Genomic DNA, 14,533 nt, shown 5'->3' with positions numbered 1-14,533 from the left:
TCTGAGTATATCAAGTCAGCCATGATACAGTAATTTCTGTTCTGAGAATAGCAAAAAATATTGTTTAACAGACCTTTTGGTCAGCATTTTAATGAGTCTTGTGTCTATAATTCAACAAAAAATAGTCACCAATTTTGTATTTTACAATAGATGTACATCGTTAAAGTACCATAAACTGAATTCAACGTACAGGGTCGTAGTTTCTGGAATCAAAGTCTTTTTTGTGTGAATATGCATTATCGGTAAACACATAAAGATATCATAATTATTTTTCTTCTTTCTGAATAAAACCCAGCCTTGAGTGCAACTACATCACTTTTTTCCAACTATTGAAGTGTTGAGAGGGACAGTGGGATTCATAACACAAATATTATGAAGTGGCTTAACAGATTATATTTTTTCTATCAATGTAAAGAGTTTTCCTCTGTTTGTGTCTTTATAAAAGAAATCCGAGAAATTACCATTCATCTTTACTATTAGTAAATTATGTATTTTGACCAAAAGATATTGCTTAATTATTTATAACCACATGTAGGATTGGTTTCCATTGAAAATGGAAGAAAACTGCTGTCACGAAAATCCAATCACTACTTTACAAAGTCTCTTTTGAATGATTAAATTCCAAGTTCGTTCTATCATATCAAAATATTTTACTTGATTTATCAAAACAGCCTATCCAATCGGTTGGAGTACTTAAGAATTAGGGCCCTCAACAGCCTCCACATGAATACTATCTCACCATTGTGCTCTTTACTAAAGATAAGATTGCACTCAAGAATCTCTCCTTTTTGTGACTTTTTTTTTATTCGACTCAGGGTCTGATTGTGGGTTTACCTGTACTTGGCACAAATATGGGCAAGACTGTCAGTTTGATTGTCAATGTGAGAATGGAGCTGCCTGCGATCCAGTTACCGGTGCCTGTAGTTGCACTGCTGGATACAGAGGTCCCCGGTAAGTACATATTCTAAAACTAATTTCTCTGTGTACAGAATATAATGATACCCGAGGGTTCATTATTTTGCAATAATAGATGGAATTTTCATTAACATGAGCATATCCTTAACATAGCATGGTCAGGGAATTAAACTCACTTGTACGCAAATTCACCAATAGCAAGTAATATGGACGAAAGTCTTGTTTAGAACCTGCTTGGACAATTACTCAAAACTGGAAGTTGGTAATAACGATGAAATGATTGCAGTTTTTGTTTTACAGATGTGATGAACGTTGTCCAGAAAAGACGTATGGAAATGGTTGTAAGCAGACTTGTCAGTGTCAAAACAATGAAACCTGTAATCACATCGATGGCAGATGTTTTTGCTCGACTGGTTAGTTTGCCTTTATGTCATTTTGTCTTGAAGATAATCAACGTATGATACTTATTTGTACTTGAAGTTTTCATTAGCCCTTTTCAAGCGTACAGTTTGAGGACAAAAATAATTAATCCTATGTTTCTAGTAACACTGACGTAGCTGATATATTTCGAAGGAAAAATTCTTGTTAACTGTTCTAATTTTTTTAATATGCATTACGACCAAAAATTGTTTGTTTTATACACCAGAGTTGATGCCATGTTGTGCTCTTCAAAATATCACTCCGTTGAACTGCAATTCATTTACCAACGTCACGTGATCATTGTCTATCACATATAATGGAGAGGAAATTACTAAAATACCTCTTTGCGTAGTTGTATTTGTTGGTTTACACTTCAGAATATGAAGTGAACAATCGTAATACCAAATCACCATATAAATATGTTAAAGTTCCTGGTTCTGTCAATTTAGTTGATACCAAACTATCCTGCATATTCATTTGGTTTCAGGATGGCAGGGATTTCACTGTACAGAACCTTGTCCAGCCAACCATTTCGGCCCGGGATGTAAAGAGACGTGCTCATGTGTAAATGCCCAGTCATGTGACCGATTCACCGGAAGCTGCAATTGCACTGCTGGATTCAGAGGTCCCCGGTTAGTAAATATTCTAAAACTCCTTTCTCTGTGTGAAGAATATAGTCATACCCGACAATCTATGATTTTGTTATAATAGATGGAATTTTCATGAAAAGAGCATATCCTCAACATAGCATGGTCAGAGAATTAAACTAACCTTTACTCAAATTCATCAATAGCAAGTAATATGGACGAAAGTCTTGTTTAGAACCTGCTTGGACAATTACTCAAAACTGGAAGTTGGTAATAACGATGAAATGATTGCAGTTTTTGTTTTACAGATGTGATAAACGTTGTCCAGAAAAGTCGTATGGATATGATTGTAAGCAGACTTGTCAGTGTCAAAACAATGAAACCTGTAATCACATCGATGGCAGATGTTTTTGCTCAACTGGTTAGTTTGCCTTTATGTCATTTTGTCTTGAAGATAATCAACGTATGATACATATTCATTTTTGAAGTTTCAAATAGCCCTTTTAATGCGTACAGTTTGAGAACAGAAAAATGTAATCCTTTGTTTCTCGTAACACTGACGTAGCTGATATATTTCGAAGGAAAAATTCTTTGTTAACTTATCTAACAAACTCATATTTATATGCATTACCACCAAAAATTGTTTGTTTTGTACACCAGAGTTGATGTCATGTTATGCTCTTCAACCTGTCACTCCGTTGAACTGCAATTCATTTACCAAAGTCACGTGATCATTGTCTGTCACATATAATCGAGAAGAAATTACGAAAATATCTCTTTGCGTAGTTGTATTTGTTGGTTTACACTTCAGAATATGAAGTGAACAATCGCAATACCATATCACCATATAAATATGTTGAAGTTCCTAGTTCTGTCAATTTAGTTGATACCAAACTGTCTTGCATATTCATTTGGTTTCAGGATGGCAGGGATTTCACTGTACAGAACCTTGTCCAGCCGACCATTTCGGCCCGGGATGTAAAGAGACGTGCTCATGTGTAAATGCCCAGTCATGTGACCGATTCACCGGAAGCTGCAAGTGCGACATTGGATATATTGGACAGACTTGCTCAGAACGCTGTTTGGTAAGACTTGTAATCTTTGTTGAGGTATTGCAAGGCAAAGTGGAGGGAGAGAGGATAGCTGAAAACCCGGCATGTTTTAGGCCAGTTGTACATGGAATAGTGTTTGCTTGAACTATTTTGGTATAAAAGGCGTGCTCGTTAATGTTGTTCCCTTCACTGAGATATTTTAATTTGAACAACTTGGACATGAAATATTTCTATAAAATTTCGATGTAAATATTTCTCTTGATATAAAATACATAGTTTGACAATCTTGTAATGAGCAATATTGATTTGCCTTACGATGTTTAAATATTTATTAAGGCCTAATGAGAAAGATGTTAAGTAAACAATCTGACTTTACTCGGGTTCTACTCTGTTTACTTCTAGTTACTTAAAGTGGACTAAACCTGCAGATTTTTATGAAATTTAAAATGATCTTCATAACTCAAATCACATAACAATATATATCAAGTTTTACTAGGCATCTTTCACAAAGTAAGAATTGAGAAGTTTACTAATTTCCATTTGTATATATCAATGAAGTAGTAATTTTGAGGGCACGAATCACGTTCATTGAAAATATATAGAATGTATCTGTTTGATCAGTTGCCATCTACAAAATTGGCGGAAGGCTTGGAGAGATTAGTAATCAAACTCGAAAATATATTGTGAGTAGGCCTCCTTTTTTAATCGAGTCAATCATTATAATGATGTAGAATATACGTCCATCATTTTTCAGAATGGTACGTTTGGAAGAAACTGTAATCTGACATGTGATTACTGTGTAGAGGCAACTGGGTGTACAAATGTGGAAGGCAAATGTCAGTGTAAGCTTAATTTCTATGGCGTGCTTTGTAACAGTACTTGTGACAATGGATTTTGGGGAGACATCTGCAAGGATCGATGTTTGTGTGAGAATGAGGGATCTTGTCATCCTACAACAGGAGAGTGTATTTGTCATCCTGGTTTTACTGGCGTTCATTGTGAAAACTGTAAGTATTTTACACTGTTTCATGCTAAATAATTTAATTCTCATGACAAGAATTAAATCATGATAATTTTCTTTGGATTACAGCTAAGAAGATCTGTAGTACCAGTAGCACAGAATTGTTAGATTTAAGCTTCTGCACTGAAGAACGTTGTAACAAACTGACGATGTGACTATATATTGGTAGGATGTCCAACCACCTCTTTGTTCTAATCGGTGGAATAATTCATAAACGTTTGCTAAGGAACTACCACAGTGTATCTCGCTTGCGACTTCTGTTAAACATTAGAAATCTAACTTGCAATTAAAAGAGACACAAACGCAATTATCATCTGAGTCACATATGACAACAATCTTTGTGAAGAACAACTCTCTCTCCGAAACATCTAAAGAAAAATATTGTTCTGTTTGGGAGATATCGTATTGTAAAAGTTGTGTCTGGGACCTAAATGTGTTATGTCCTAGTGCCGTTAGGTTCTGAAACCTTTTTCCTTTCTCTTTGTTCATCATTTCATGTTTTCACCTGAGAATGTAAACAGGTTGACACTGCCACCAGCCATTATTATCTCATGTTAAGAGGTGCAATATTTTCGGTTAAGCATTTGTGAAACCCATCTCCAATACTGGGAAGCTTAAAAATATTTAAGCACTGTGACTCGATGATGTCATATTTAGAACTATCAGACTTAGTCCTTTAAGTCATTAATGTTAAATCTGTGATATCTCCGATGTGGAATAAGATTTTCCTTAACTTTTAATGGAAATTGATCATGACAGTTAACTTCATCGCACAGACCAATGATGATGGTTGGATTTGGGTTTCCTTTACTGGTGCAAGCTGGATTAGTGAAATTTCCAACTTATGCGATTGTTCATATCACCGTAATAGAAGTAAAGGCAAGACATACAAAATGGTTAACTTTGTCATAAGTTCCACTATTTTTTTTCAATTTCTTTTTCACGATTTTACTCAACCTAGGCCCATGTTTTACAATGTAATTGATATTTAAAATATCATATATCTTTCTAACTGTTTTAAGAATTGCTATGGTAAAATGATAATTACTTAAAAAGGAGGCTAAATTACAAAGATCGTAACATGTTAAACATATTTTTTGTACTTGTCCACTTTTTTATTAGATTGCCCCGGCGGGACTTACGGATACAACTGTCAGTACCAATGCCCCAATAATTGCCTCTCCATCAATAAAACTTGTCATCCAGAAACAGGCAGTTGTATTTGTCAAGCTGGCAAGATTGGAGTTAGCTGTGACGAAGGTGAGTTATCTCCTGTTTCCTTCTTAGTGAGAAGTAATTATCTGACCAATCTATTGGAAAATTTGTTTCATGTCGATCCTTTTCTTTGTCAGTAGTATTTTGTTCATTTGACTAAAAACCGTTTCTTTTATAATGTAAAGTTATTCCTATGTGAGTCAGTGTCAAATTTTGCTTGCAAAGGGTTAACACAAATACAACAAAGGCTTAGGGTGAGAAATTAATCAGAACCAAACATTTAAAAGAAAGGAAAGACAAGATCAATACTTATGTTTGGCTGACGAAAGAGGAACACTTTGCATTAATTTTCCGTGTATCGATTTTGAGAAACCAACATTTGAAGCTACCGAAACTTGGAGCAGCAAGTGTGATGTAATAGATGCACACTGACTATTGTTACTTATGTTTTTTACACCAAATTTTGTCTTGAAGATCGAGATGCATTTACATCTGAAAACACTTCAATCTTTGCGGTATTGATAAGTTCACATCCCCTAAAGCAAAGTTGGAATCCAAGGTCAAAACGATAAAGTGATAAAGTATACAAAAAAAACAAAAAAAACTTAATATTAAAAACAATTATGACATCTCACCTGTTTACTTTAAATGCACTTTATGATGCAAACTGTGACAATGTAATCTATCCATATCTTGAACATACAAAATTTCACCAGGAAGCTTAGTATCTGTTCTTCTTTCATTAGTCAAAAAGAAGTGTTCCTCCATTTAATTACTCTATAATTCCCTATCTTTGAGGTCAATAAGAATATTATCAAGTTGATACGGGTTGCTTAGGGCTTGGCAGTGTTTGCCCAGCCTTATTCAGTGTGATATCATCATTTACTTTTACATTTACACTTTACTTTTGAGTATTTGAATTATTCGATGTACCGTTTTGTAATAATCTACTATTTGTATCCAGCTATCTACATTATATAAAAGTGTGGCCTGAATTATTTGACTATATATTCTAAACAGTCAGTCCATGTGCACCACTTTGGCAATCATTTTAGTGCTCTCTGGTTTTGGTTATGTAACTTGATTCTAAAATAACTTATAATATTGCTCTTTCATTCAATAGAATAGCCCACGGGAGAGTTTGGTCTGATTGTTCTGAAAACTGTCTTTGCCAGAATAGCAGTACTTGCGAGAAATTTGTTTCAATATTAATTGGCAGTCTTAAATGATTATAATAATTTTGTCTCATAGTTATGAAACAGTCAAGAAGCAGAATCAAACTACAAAATAGGAATTATTTAGTGCAAGAGCAAATTTAGTTTTATAATCTGTAAAACTGTTGGTTAATGGTTGAAAAGGAAATCATCACAAAGCTAATGTTTCAAAATTGACCTGCATCACTATTTAGTTAGTGCTGATGATCTGTATAGAAGTTGGTTGTCTCACTTTGGCTGTTTTAGCACTCCAAAAATATTAATATGCATCAATGTTTTTTTTATATTGCACTTCTTCAAAAAATGAGGCCTATGATCACTCCTTGTAACATTATTGTGGATTGATTGAATATAATTATTATATTAGTGATGTTATAGAAGTATCATCGTACAAAAGTTATCAGGGTGTAGTAGTTATTATGATCGAAATGAAGCCAATTTGGTAAGAAAATATGACCTGTACAAATTTATTGTCTCACTATTGTTGTATGGTTGATTTAATTAAATTTAGATGCATCAGTGTTCTGTCATACTGTATTTCTTCAAGTAGTGAGGTACATATTAAATCTTTGAAGCTAGTTTGATTTTCTCTATTGGAAACTGGTATGAAACTCCTGATGATTTTAATAAGCGGTAAGCTGTAATGACTGCATCAGACTGGTTTTCTCGTCTTGTTTGTTTTTAAGATTGTACCAACTACACATACGGATACAACTGTCAGTACCAGTGTCCCAGCGATTGTATCTCAAACAACGGAACTTGTGATCTTGTTACAGGTGTCTGCATTTGTCCGGCAGGCCGGACAGGGGTAAATTGTAATGAAGGTTAGTCATATCTTGTTTTCTACCAAAGTGAAAGTAATTATCTGACCATTACAAAGGTAATTTGCATCTCAGTGGACCTCTTTGCAAAGACCACATTTGTATATGCACTTGCCTGAAAGATTTATTGAAAATTTGACTGATTTTTCTTGGATTTGCTTTAAAGTGTGTCAAAGGAGTCAGCAATATATCTAACACCTCCCTTACATGTGGAAAACAACCTTCATTATCAGAGAGAAAGATATAAAATTCCGCATATTAAATGGATGAATTCATATGAAATATTTGAATTGCGATATATTTGGGATGGTTGCTTCTTATAGTTAGAAAATTATTGAATAGCGAGAAACTTAATTTAAAGTGACATTATCATTACTTGAATCTTTGAAACTGACATCTGAATGTTGGTAATAGCATCTGTTTGCATTAATTTGTTGAACCCTTTCTAGTGTGTTCCATGAACAAATGGGGTTATAATTGTACCAACGACTGCATATGCTTGAATGGGGCCACGTGTGATCCTTCTGATGGTAGTTGCAATTGTGCAGCAGGATATACAGGTGAGAAAAATAAACCTAAAGATTTAATAAATAGAAGACGTGATAAATATAGTTGTCTCAGTGAATCAAGTCAGCCATTGGGTACAGTAATTTTTGTACTAAGGATATAGCAAAAATTCTAGTTATTTTTACAGACCATTTCATCAGCACTTCGATGTGTCTTGTGTCTATATAAGAACAAAACATAGTCACCAATATTGTATTGTCCAATAGGTGTACATCTTTAAAGTACCTTCAACTGATATAACGTACAGCTTTGCAATTTCTAGAAAAGTCTTGATTGTGTGAATATGCATTACCGACAAACACGGAATGAATAATAATGATTTTTCATATATTTCAATGAAACCCAGCCTTGAGTGCAACTGCATCATGTCTTTTAACAACTGAAGTGTTGAGAAGGACATTGGGGTCATAATACAAGTGACTTATCAGATCATATATTTTGTTTATCAATTTAAAAGACTTTTCTCTGTTTGTGTCTTTATTTAAAGAAATTTGAGAAATCACCATTAATCATCAAGATTAAGAAATTGATGTAAATTGATGTATTTTGATATAGTGATGTTGCTTTATAGTTTATATCGACAGTAGGATGGTTTCCAATTGAAAAATTGAACAAAGCTGATGTTACGAAAATCTAATCACTACCTAACTAACTTGACAAAAGTCCATTTTGACTGATAAAATACCAATTTCATTCTATCATTAAAATATTAAACAAATAGGTATGGCTTCTGAGAAATAAAAATGTAATAGTTAAAATCGTCTTTCGTGTTTCTCAAAACAGCTTATTCAGTTAGTTGAAGGACTTTATAATTGAGGCCCACAACAGCCTCTGTATGAATACCATTTTACCATTGTGCAATATACTACAAAACGATTTAATCTTTGCTAAGACTGCACTCAAGAATTGGTATTTGTAGTGTCTGTTTTCTTTGCCTTCGACTCAGGGCCTATTTGTGGGCATACCTGTACTTTGAACAAATATGGGCCTGACTGCCAGTTTTATTGTAAGTGTGAGAATGGAGCTGCCTGCGACCCAGTAACCGGTGCCTGCAAATGCACTGCTGGATTCAGAGGTCCCCTGTAAGTAAACATTCTAAAACTACTTTTTCAGTATTCCAATTTCTTCAGAATATAACTGTACCCGACAATCCGTTATTTTGCAATAATATTTAAAATCTCTATTAACATGTGCACATTCCTAAGATAGCAGAGAATTATGGTCAGAGAATTATACTCATTTCAAATTTCCAAATAACAAGTACATGGACGAAAGTCGTGTTTAGAACCTGCTTTAACAATTACACAAACTGGAAATTAGTAATGACGTTAAAATTATTGAATTTGTTGTTTACAGTTGTGTTGAACGTTGTCCAGAAGGGACGTATGGATATGGTTGCAACCAGACTTGTCAGTGTCAAAATAATGCAACATGTTATCACATCGATGGAAGATGTTTCTGCTCGCCTGGTTAGTTTCCATCATTTCATTTTGTCTTCAAGATAATGAACATATCATACATATTCAAGTTTGAATTAGCGCATTTATGATGACAGAAAGGATTAATCCATGTTTTTTGTAACAATGATGCGGTTGACATATTTCGAAGGAAAAATTCTTTGTTTACTGTTCTAAAACACTAAATCATTTTAACATTCATTCCCATCAAATATTGTTTTATACAACAGATTTGAAACCATGATATGCTCTTCAAACTGTCCCTCCATAGAACGGCAATTCATTTTCCATCGTCACGTGATCATTGCCGATAACTGTATTTGAGAAGAGATTACTAAAAGATACCTGTTTTGTGAAGCAGTATTTGCTGGATTCCTCTTCAGAATATGTAGTGAAAACACCATATAATCAATGTAAATTTATTAAAGTTCCTGGATCTGTCAAGTGTGTTGATACCAAACTGTCCTGCATATTCTTCTGGTTTCAGGATGGCAGGGATTTCACTGTACAGAACCTTGTCCAGCCGACAGTTTCGGCCCGGGATGTAATGAGACGTGCTCATGCGTACATGCCCAGTCATGTGATCGATACACCGGAAGCTGCAAGTGCGACATTGGATATATTGGACAGACCTGCTCAGAACGCTGTGTGGTAAGGCTTGTAATCTTGATGAGGATGGCAAATGGAGGGGAAAGAGGTTAGGTATATAACCGGCATCTTTTGGGCCAGTTGTACATGGAACAAATGTTTGGTATAAAAGGTGTGTTCGTTTACATTGGTTCCTCCACTGAGATATTTTAATTTGAACAACTTAAATAAATGAAATCTTACTTTTAAAGTACGATTTAAATATTTCTCTTGATATTAAATACATAGATTGAGTAATAGCAATATTTTATTTTAGTCTTATGATGTGTATGTATTTATTAAGGCCTAATGGGAAATATATTAAGAAATAATTTACAATCTGATCTAACGCGGGTTCTACTCTTTTCATTTCTTGGTGCTTAAAGGGGAATAAAACTGTAGATTTTTATGAAATTTATAATGCTCTTTAATACTTAAATCACAACACAATATACATCAAGTTTGACTTGGTATCTTTACCTTCCACAGAATGATCAAAATAGTAAAAGTTTTGAAGTTTACTCATTTTCCCGTTGCATATTAAAATGAAGATGTAAAGTTGAGGGCACGAATCACGTTCATCAAAAATATAAATCAGATTGTCTCTGTTGATCAATTGCCATCTTAAAAATTTGGCTGAAGGTTCGGAGAGATTGTTAATCGAATTCGAAATGATATTGCGAGTATCACTCCTTTTGAATCCAATCAATCATTATAAAGATGTACAATATACGTCCATAATATTTCAGAATGGTACGTTTGGACGAAACTGTAATCTGACATGTGATTACTGTGTAGAGGCAACTGGATGCACTATCGTGGAGGGCAAATGTCAGTGTAAACCTAATTTCTATGGCGTGCTTTGTGACAGTCCTTGTGAGAATGGATTTTGGGGAGACACCTGCAAGGAGCGATGTTCATGTGAGAATGAGGGATCTTGTCATCCTACAACAGGAGATTGTATTTGTCCTCCTGGATTTACTGGCGCACATTGTGAAAACTGTAAGTAGACAAAACTTAAATCATAATATTTTTCTTTGGATGACAACAAAGAATTTCTGTAGCACAGAAATATAACATTTAAGCTTCTGCACTGTAGAACATTGTAACAAACTGACCTCGTGACTAGGTATTGACAGTACGTCCAACCACCTCTTTGTTCTAATCGGGTTTAATTCATTACTGTTTTTTACGGAAGTAACTTTGTCATAGCTTCCTGTAAATGTTTTTATTTTATTTTGTATTACTTAACCCAACTTATATATGCCAAAAGAGTATAATAGATATTTAAAGTATGGTATATTTTCCACCTCTTTGTAAGAATTGCTATATTTAAAAAAAAAAATTGCTTGAGAAAGTTGACGATGATTTTAACATTGGTAAGCTGTAATTACTGCATCAGGTTGACGAGGTTTTCTCGTCTTGATTTTTTGTAAGATTGTACCAACTACACATACGGATACAAATGTCAGCACCAGTGTCCCAGCCATTGCATCTCAAACAACCGAACTTGTGATCCGGAAACAGGTGTTTGTATTTGCCCGGCCGGCAGGACAGGAGAAAATTGTAATGAAGGTTAGTCATTCATTTGTTCTTCCAAAGTGAAGCTAATTATATGACCAATTTACAACAGTAATTTGAACCTCTTTGCAAAGACCCAATTTTATATATGCATATTCCTGACCATGTAAATGAGGCCCAAATTTTGGGATATGCCTCACGTAACATCTTGGCCATTCATTCCTATAAACGCCGTCTATGCTTTTGCATTAGTCACTGATAATGACCACAACCACTCACTTGCACGGAAAACCAAAGGGTTTATGAGAAATATTAAGATAATGATTGTGGTAAAGCAACATCTACACCAGAAGTTGCAGCCCGCGCACACCAAGTCGTCGAGACAAACCAGTGATGTGATTCACTCCCTTATAAGGTCTCTCCGGATCACCAAATTAGATTCCTAACTACACAAACAGTCGTGACTTCTTATTCAAAAGATTATGATTCCGATCAGGTTGAAAAAACATCTTTAACATTACCAGCTGGGCCTCGGAAACGGAAATCAGCAGAAAGAAAAGTAACACTAAAATGTGACCGACACACCAGTAAGAAACGAAATCGCAGCAGCAGAGAAAATTAAAAGAAGCAAACAAATGCTGTTCTTGTATTTTCTAAGAAACGTTGATACCCAATATAACCAAACAGAATCAATTGGCTACTGAAAACAGGTCGTTCGTCGAATTCGGCCGCTTAATGGAACAACTAACTGATGATTCCGACTCTGGGAACAAGAAGTAGATCAGGATATTGTTGAGGGTCAAAGTCCCCGGAACGTCGAAAATAATCCATTGCATTCACCGATTTCACGTTCGTGGTGTTGATGATTTTGTTCTGAAGTTTGTCTTTGTCAATATTACGCATAATTAACGCTGAATTCAGTACGTTTGGTTTGAGCTCAGATGGTGAGGATCTGTTGTGACGTGATAGAAAAGCAAAGAATTTGCCAAGGTCCACACTTGTTGGGACACCCCACTCAGTTAATATTACCTTGTCGTCTTAAGAAGTGGAACTCTCAGCAGATCGACTACCTTTGAAATCTCTTACTTAATGAATTGATCCAAACTTTTGTATGTGTGTTTTTGTGATTCCTCCTTAATTTCTTCCAAACTTTTAGAATTTAGTAAATTAGTTCTCGTCTGTTAGCATGCGTCATCATGCTTCAAATTAAATCAATATCTACAAGAAAGGAGGACATGTTTTTCGATCATAGACCATCTAGATAGCTTCGTTCGAAATCTCTCGATCTTTTATATGAACCTCGATCAAAACTCAAATCAGCAGGCGATCGTGCCTTTTCTGTGTTTTCACCTCGTCTATGGAACAACACGGATATCACAATCAGACAGTCCACTTCTGTAAAGTCATTTAAAGTTAAGTTAAAACCCTCTATTTTTAAAGAAGTCTATGGGTAAAATTACATTATTATTTCCATTATTACTATTAGTCTAGGTCTTCTATTACATTTCTGTAAAGCGCATTTGAGCATCCCCCCATACCTAGAATTTAGAAACACTGAATTATATATCAAAGAAATTATGCAACTGCCTTTGGAAAAGTGTATAATCTTTACTAAATCACTGCTTCACCAGTTGATTCACAATGTCGATATAATTTTTTTGGACATGAAGAAATGTATCTTTTTTCTATATACTTTTGAGGATGTCCAGTGAAAATATATCACTTTCTGTGTAAAATCGTCTGACAAAATCAAGGTTTCTTACTCAATGATGAGTGATGAAAAAGTAGAGCTATTCCATAACTACCAGTATTCGCAATTGAGTTCTGTTTGAATAAACAATCAAGCTGTGAAATATTTTAATTTTTCCTGTAAACTATTTAATTTCCAATTGTCTCGAACGTTATAGTAAACTCATCTAGCTCTTTGGGAGAGTCGAGGTAAGACGGTATTTCCATTACAATGTTTTATACATATTTAATGATATTGAAGTACGTTTCCCAACTCATCTTGCAAAATTTTATTTCCACTTCACTACAACATTTTTACCGACTTGGATACGTAGAGAAATATGGACCTCAACTCAATTGCCCTGGCTTTCTGTTTCATACTTTAACGCATGGGCTTGTTAATGTGGTATATTATGTTTCTTTTCAAGGGGACACGAAAGATAGTGGTGATATTTCCTGGATGCCCTTTATGGCAGTTCTGTTTTCTGCTGGTATGATCTTGCTGGTAGTATGTATTGTGATTTACGTTAAAAGGCGAAATTATGCTGGATATTCACCTTTGTAATGAAAGGTAAGTTCTCAGCTGTCTGACGTACTGTCCATACTGTATCGCTTTTGTAAGTAGTTGAACAATGCTTTAAGATTCACAATTGCAGCTCCCTGAGTATATCATAACAATGGGTATGAACTTATCTTCTTGTGTAGCGCTACTCCAAATTGTCCAGGGCCAAGTGGCTTTAGCCTCCATGAGCCCTAACCATCCTTTCTTCAGGCCTGAGTAGATTACGTGACATTGTAAATCATGGTTTGATAATACCAATGCAGGGGTTATCTTGTATCTTCAAATTATTAAAATAACACAACTAAAGCCATTTCCGCTGTAGAATATGAGCGTTTCTGTATTACATGATTATCCTAGTCAAACTTGCCGTTGTTGCAAACCACATTTTTACTCGTAAATAATTATGTATTTTCTGCTTTGGTAGGTACATCAAACGTCAATAGGCTGCACCATCTAGTCTTATCATAATGACCTCTGTAGATTCCTTGGCACTAATCGATGAAGCCATCATCAGTCAATGCCTCCAGAGTGACTCGATATGCTACCGATGCTGTCTACATCCAAGGGAAAAAATTTGTTTCTAACATACCGCTGCTATTTTCTATATATATATATATATATATATATATATATAAATATATATATATATATATATATATATATATATATATATATATATATATATATATATATATATATACATATATATATACATATATATATACATATATATATATATATATATATACATATATATATATATATATATATATATATATATATATATATATATATATATATATATTTATTATGAAACCTATGGGTG

General features: G+C 34.4%; 1 protein-coding gene across 7 annotated transcripts in view; it reads left to right on the top strand.

The window, feature by feature from the left end:
- The window catches only part of LOC139966188 (uncharacterized), a 33,304-nt gene extending 18,980 nt beyond the window's left edge, over positions 1 to 14,324 (top strand). For 6 of the 7 annotated variants that reach the window (XM_071968970.1, XM_071968968.1, XM_071968971.1 and 3 more), the window contains 16 exons: positions 816 to 951; positions 1,216 to 1,328; positions 1,823 to 1,967; positions 2,231 to 2,343; positions 2,844 to 3,007; positions 3,729 to 3,981; positions 5,118 to 5,255; positions 7,111 to 7,248; positions 7,695 to 7,805; positions 8,759 to 8,894; positions 9,169 to 9,281; positions 9,757 to 9,920; positions 10,646 to 10,898; positions 11,334 to 11,471; positions 13,574 to 13,716; positions 14,132 to 14,289. In XM_071968970.1, coding sequence (XP_071825071.1) covers positions 816 to 951; positions 1,216 to 1,328; positions 1,823 to 1,967; positions 2,231 to 2,343; positions 2,844 to 3,007; positions 3,729 to 3,981; positions 5,118 to 5,255; positions 7,111 to 7,248; positions 7,695 to 7,805; positions 8,759 to 8,894; positions 9,169 to 9,281; positions 9,757 to 9,920; positions 10,646 to 10,898; positions 11,334 to 11,471; positions 13,574 to 13,710 — 2,252 coding nt within the window. In that variant the 3' untranslated portion in view covers positions 13,711 to 13,716; positions 14,132 to 14,289. Of the gene's footprint in view, positions 1 to 815; positions 952 to 1,215; positions 1,329 to 1,822; positions 1,968 to 2,230; positions 2,344 to 2,843; positions 3,008 to 3,728; positions 3,982 to 5,117; positions 5,256 to 7,110; positions 7,249 to 7,694; positions 7,806 to 8,758; positions 8,895 to 9,168; positions 9,282 to 9,756; positions 9,921 to 10,645; positions 10,899 to 11,333; positions 11,472 to 13,573; positions 13,717 to 14,131 lie in introns of all 7 variants that reach the window. The other variant, XM_071968973.1, reaches the window with a different exon arrangement.
- The last annotated feature ends 209 nt before the right edge of the window (positions 14,325 to 14,533 follow it).

This window comes from Apostichopus japonicus, chromosome 4, assembly GCF_037975245.1.
Source record: "Apostichopus japonicus isolate 1M-3 chromosome 4, ASM3797524v1, whole genome shotgun sequence".
In the NCBI taxonomy this organism is placed as follows: domain Eukaryota; kingdom Metazoa; phylum Echinodermata; class Holothuroidea; order Aspidochirotida; family Stichopodidae; genus Apostichopus; species Apostichopus japonicus.
Note: the sequence above shows the minus strand (reverse complement) of the source record. Positions and strands in the feature narration are given on the sequence as shown.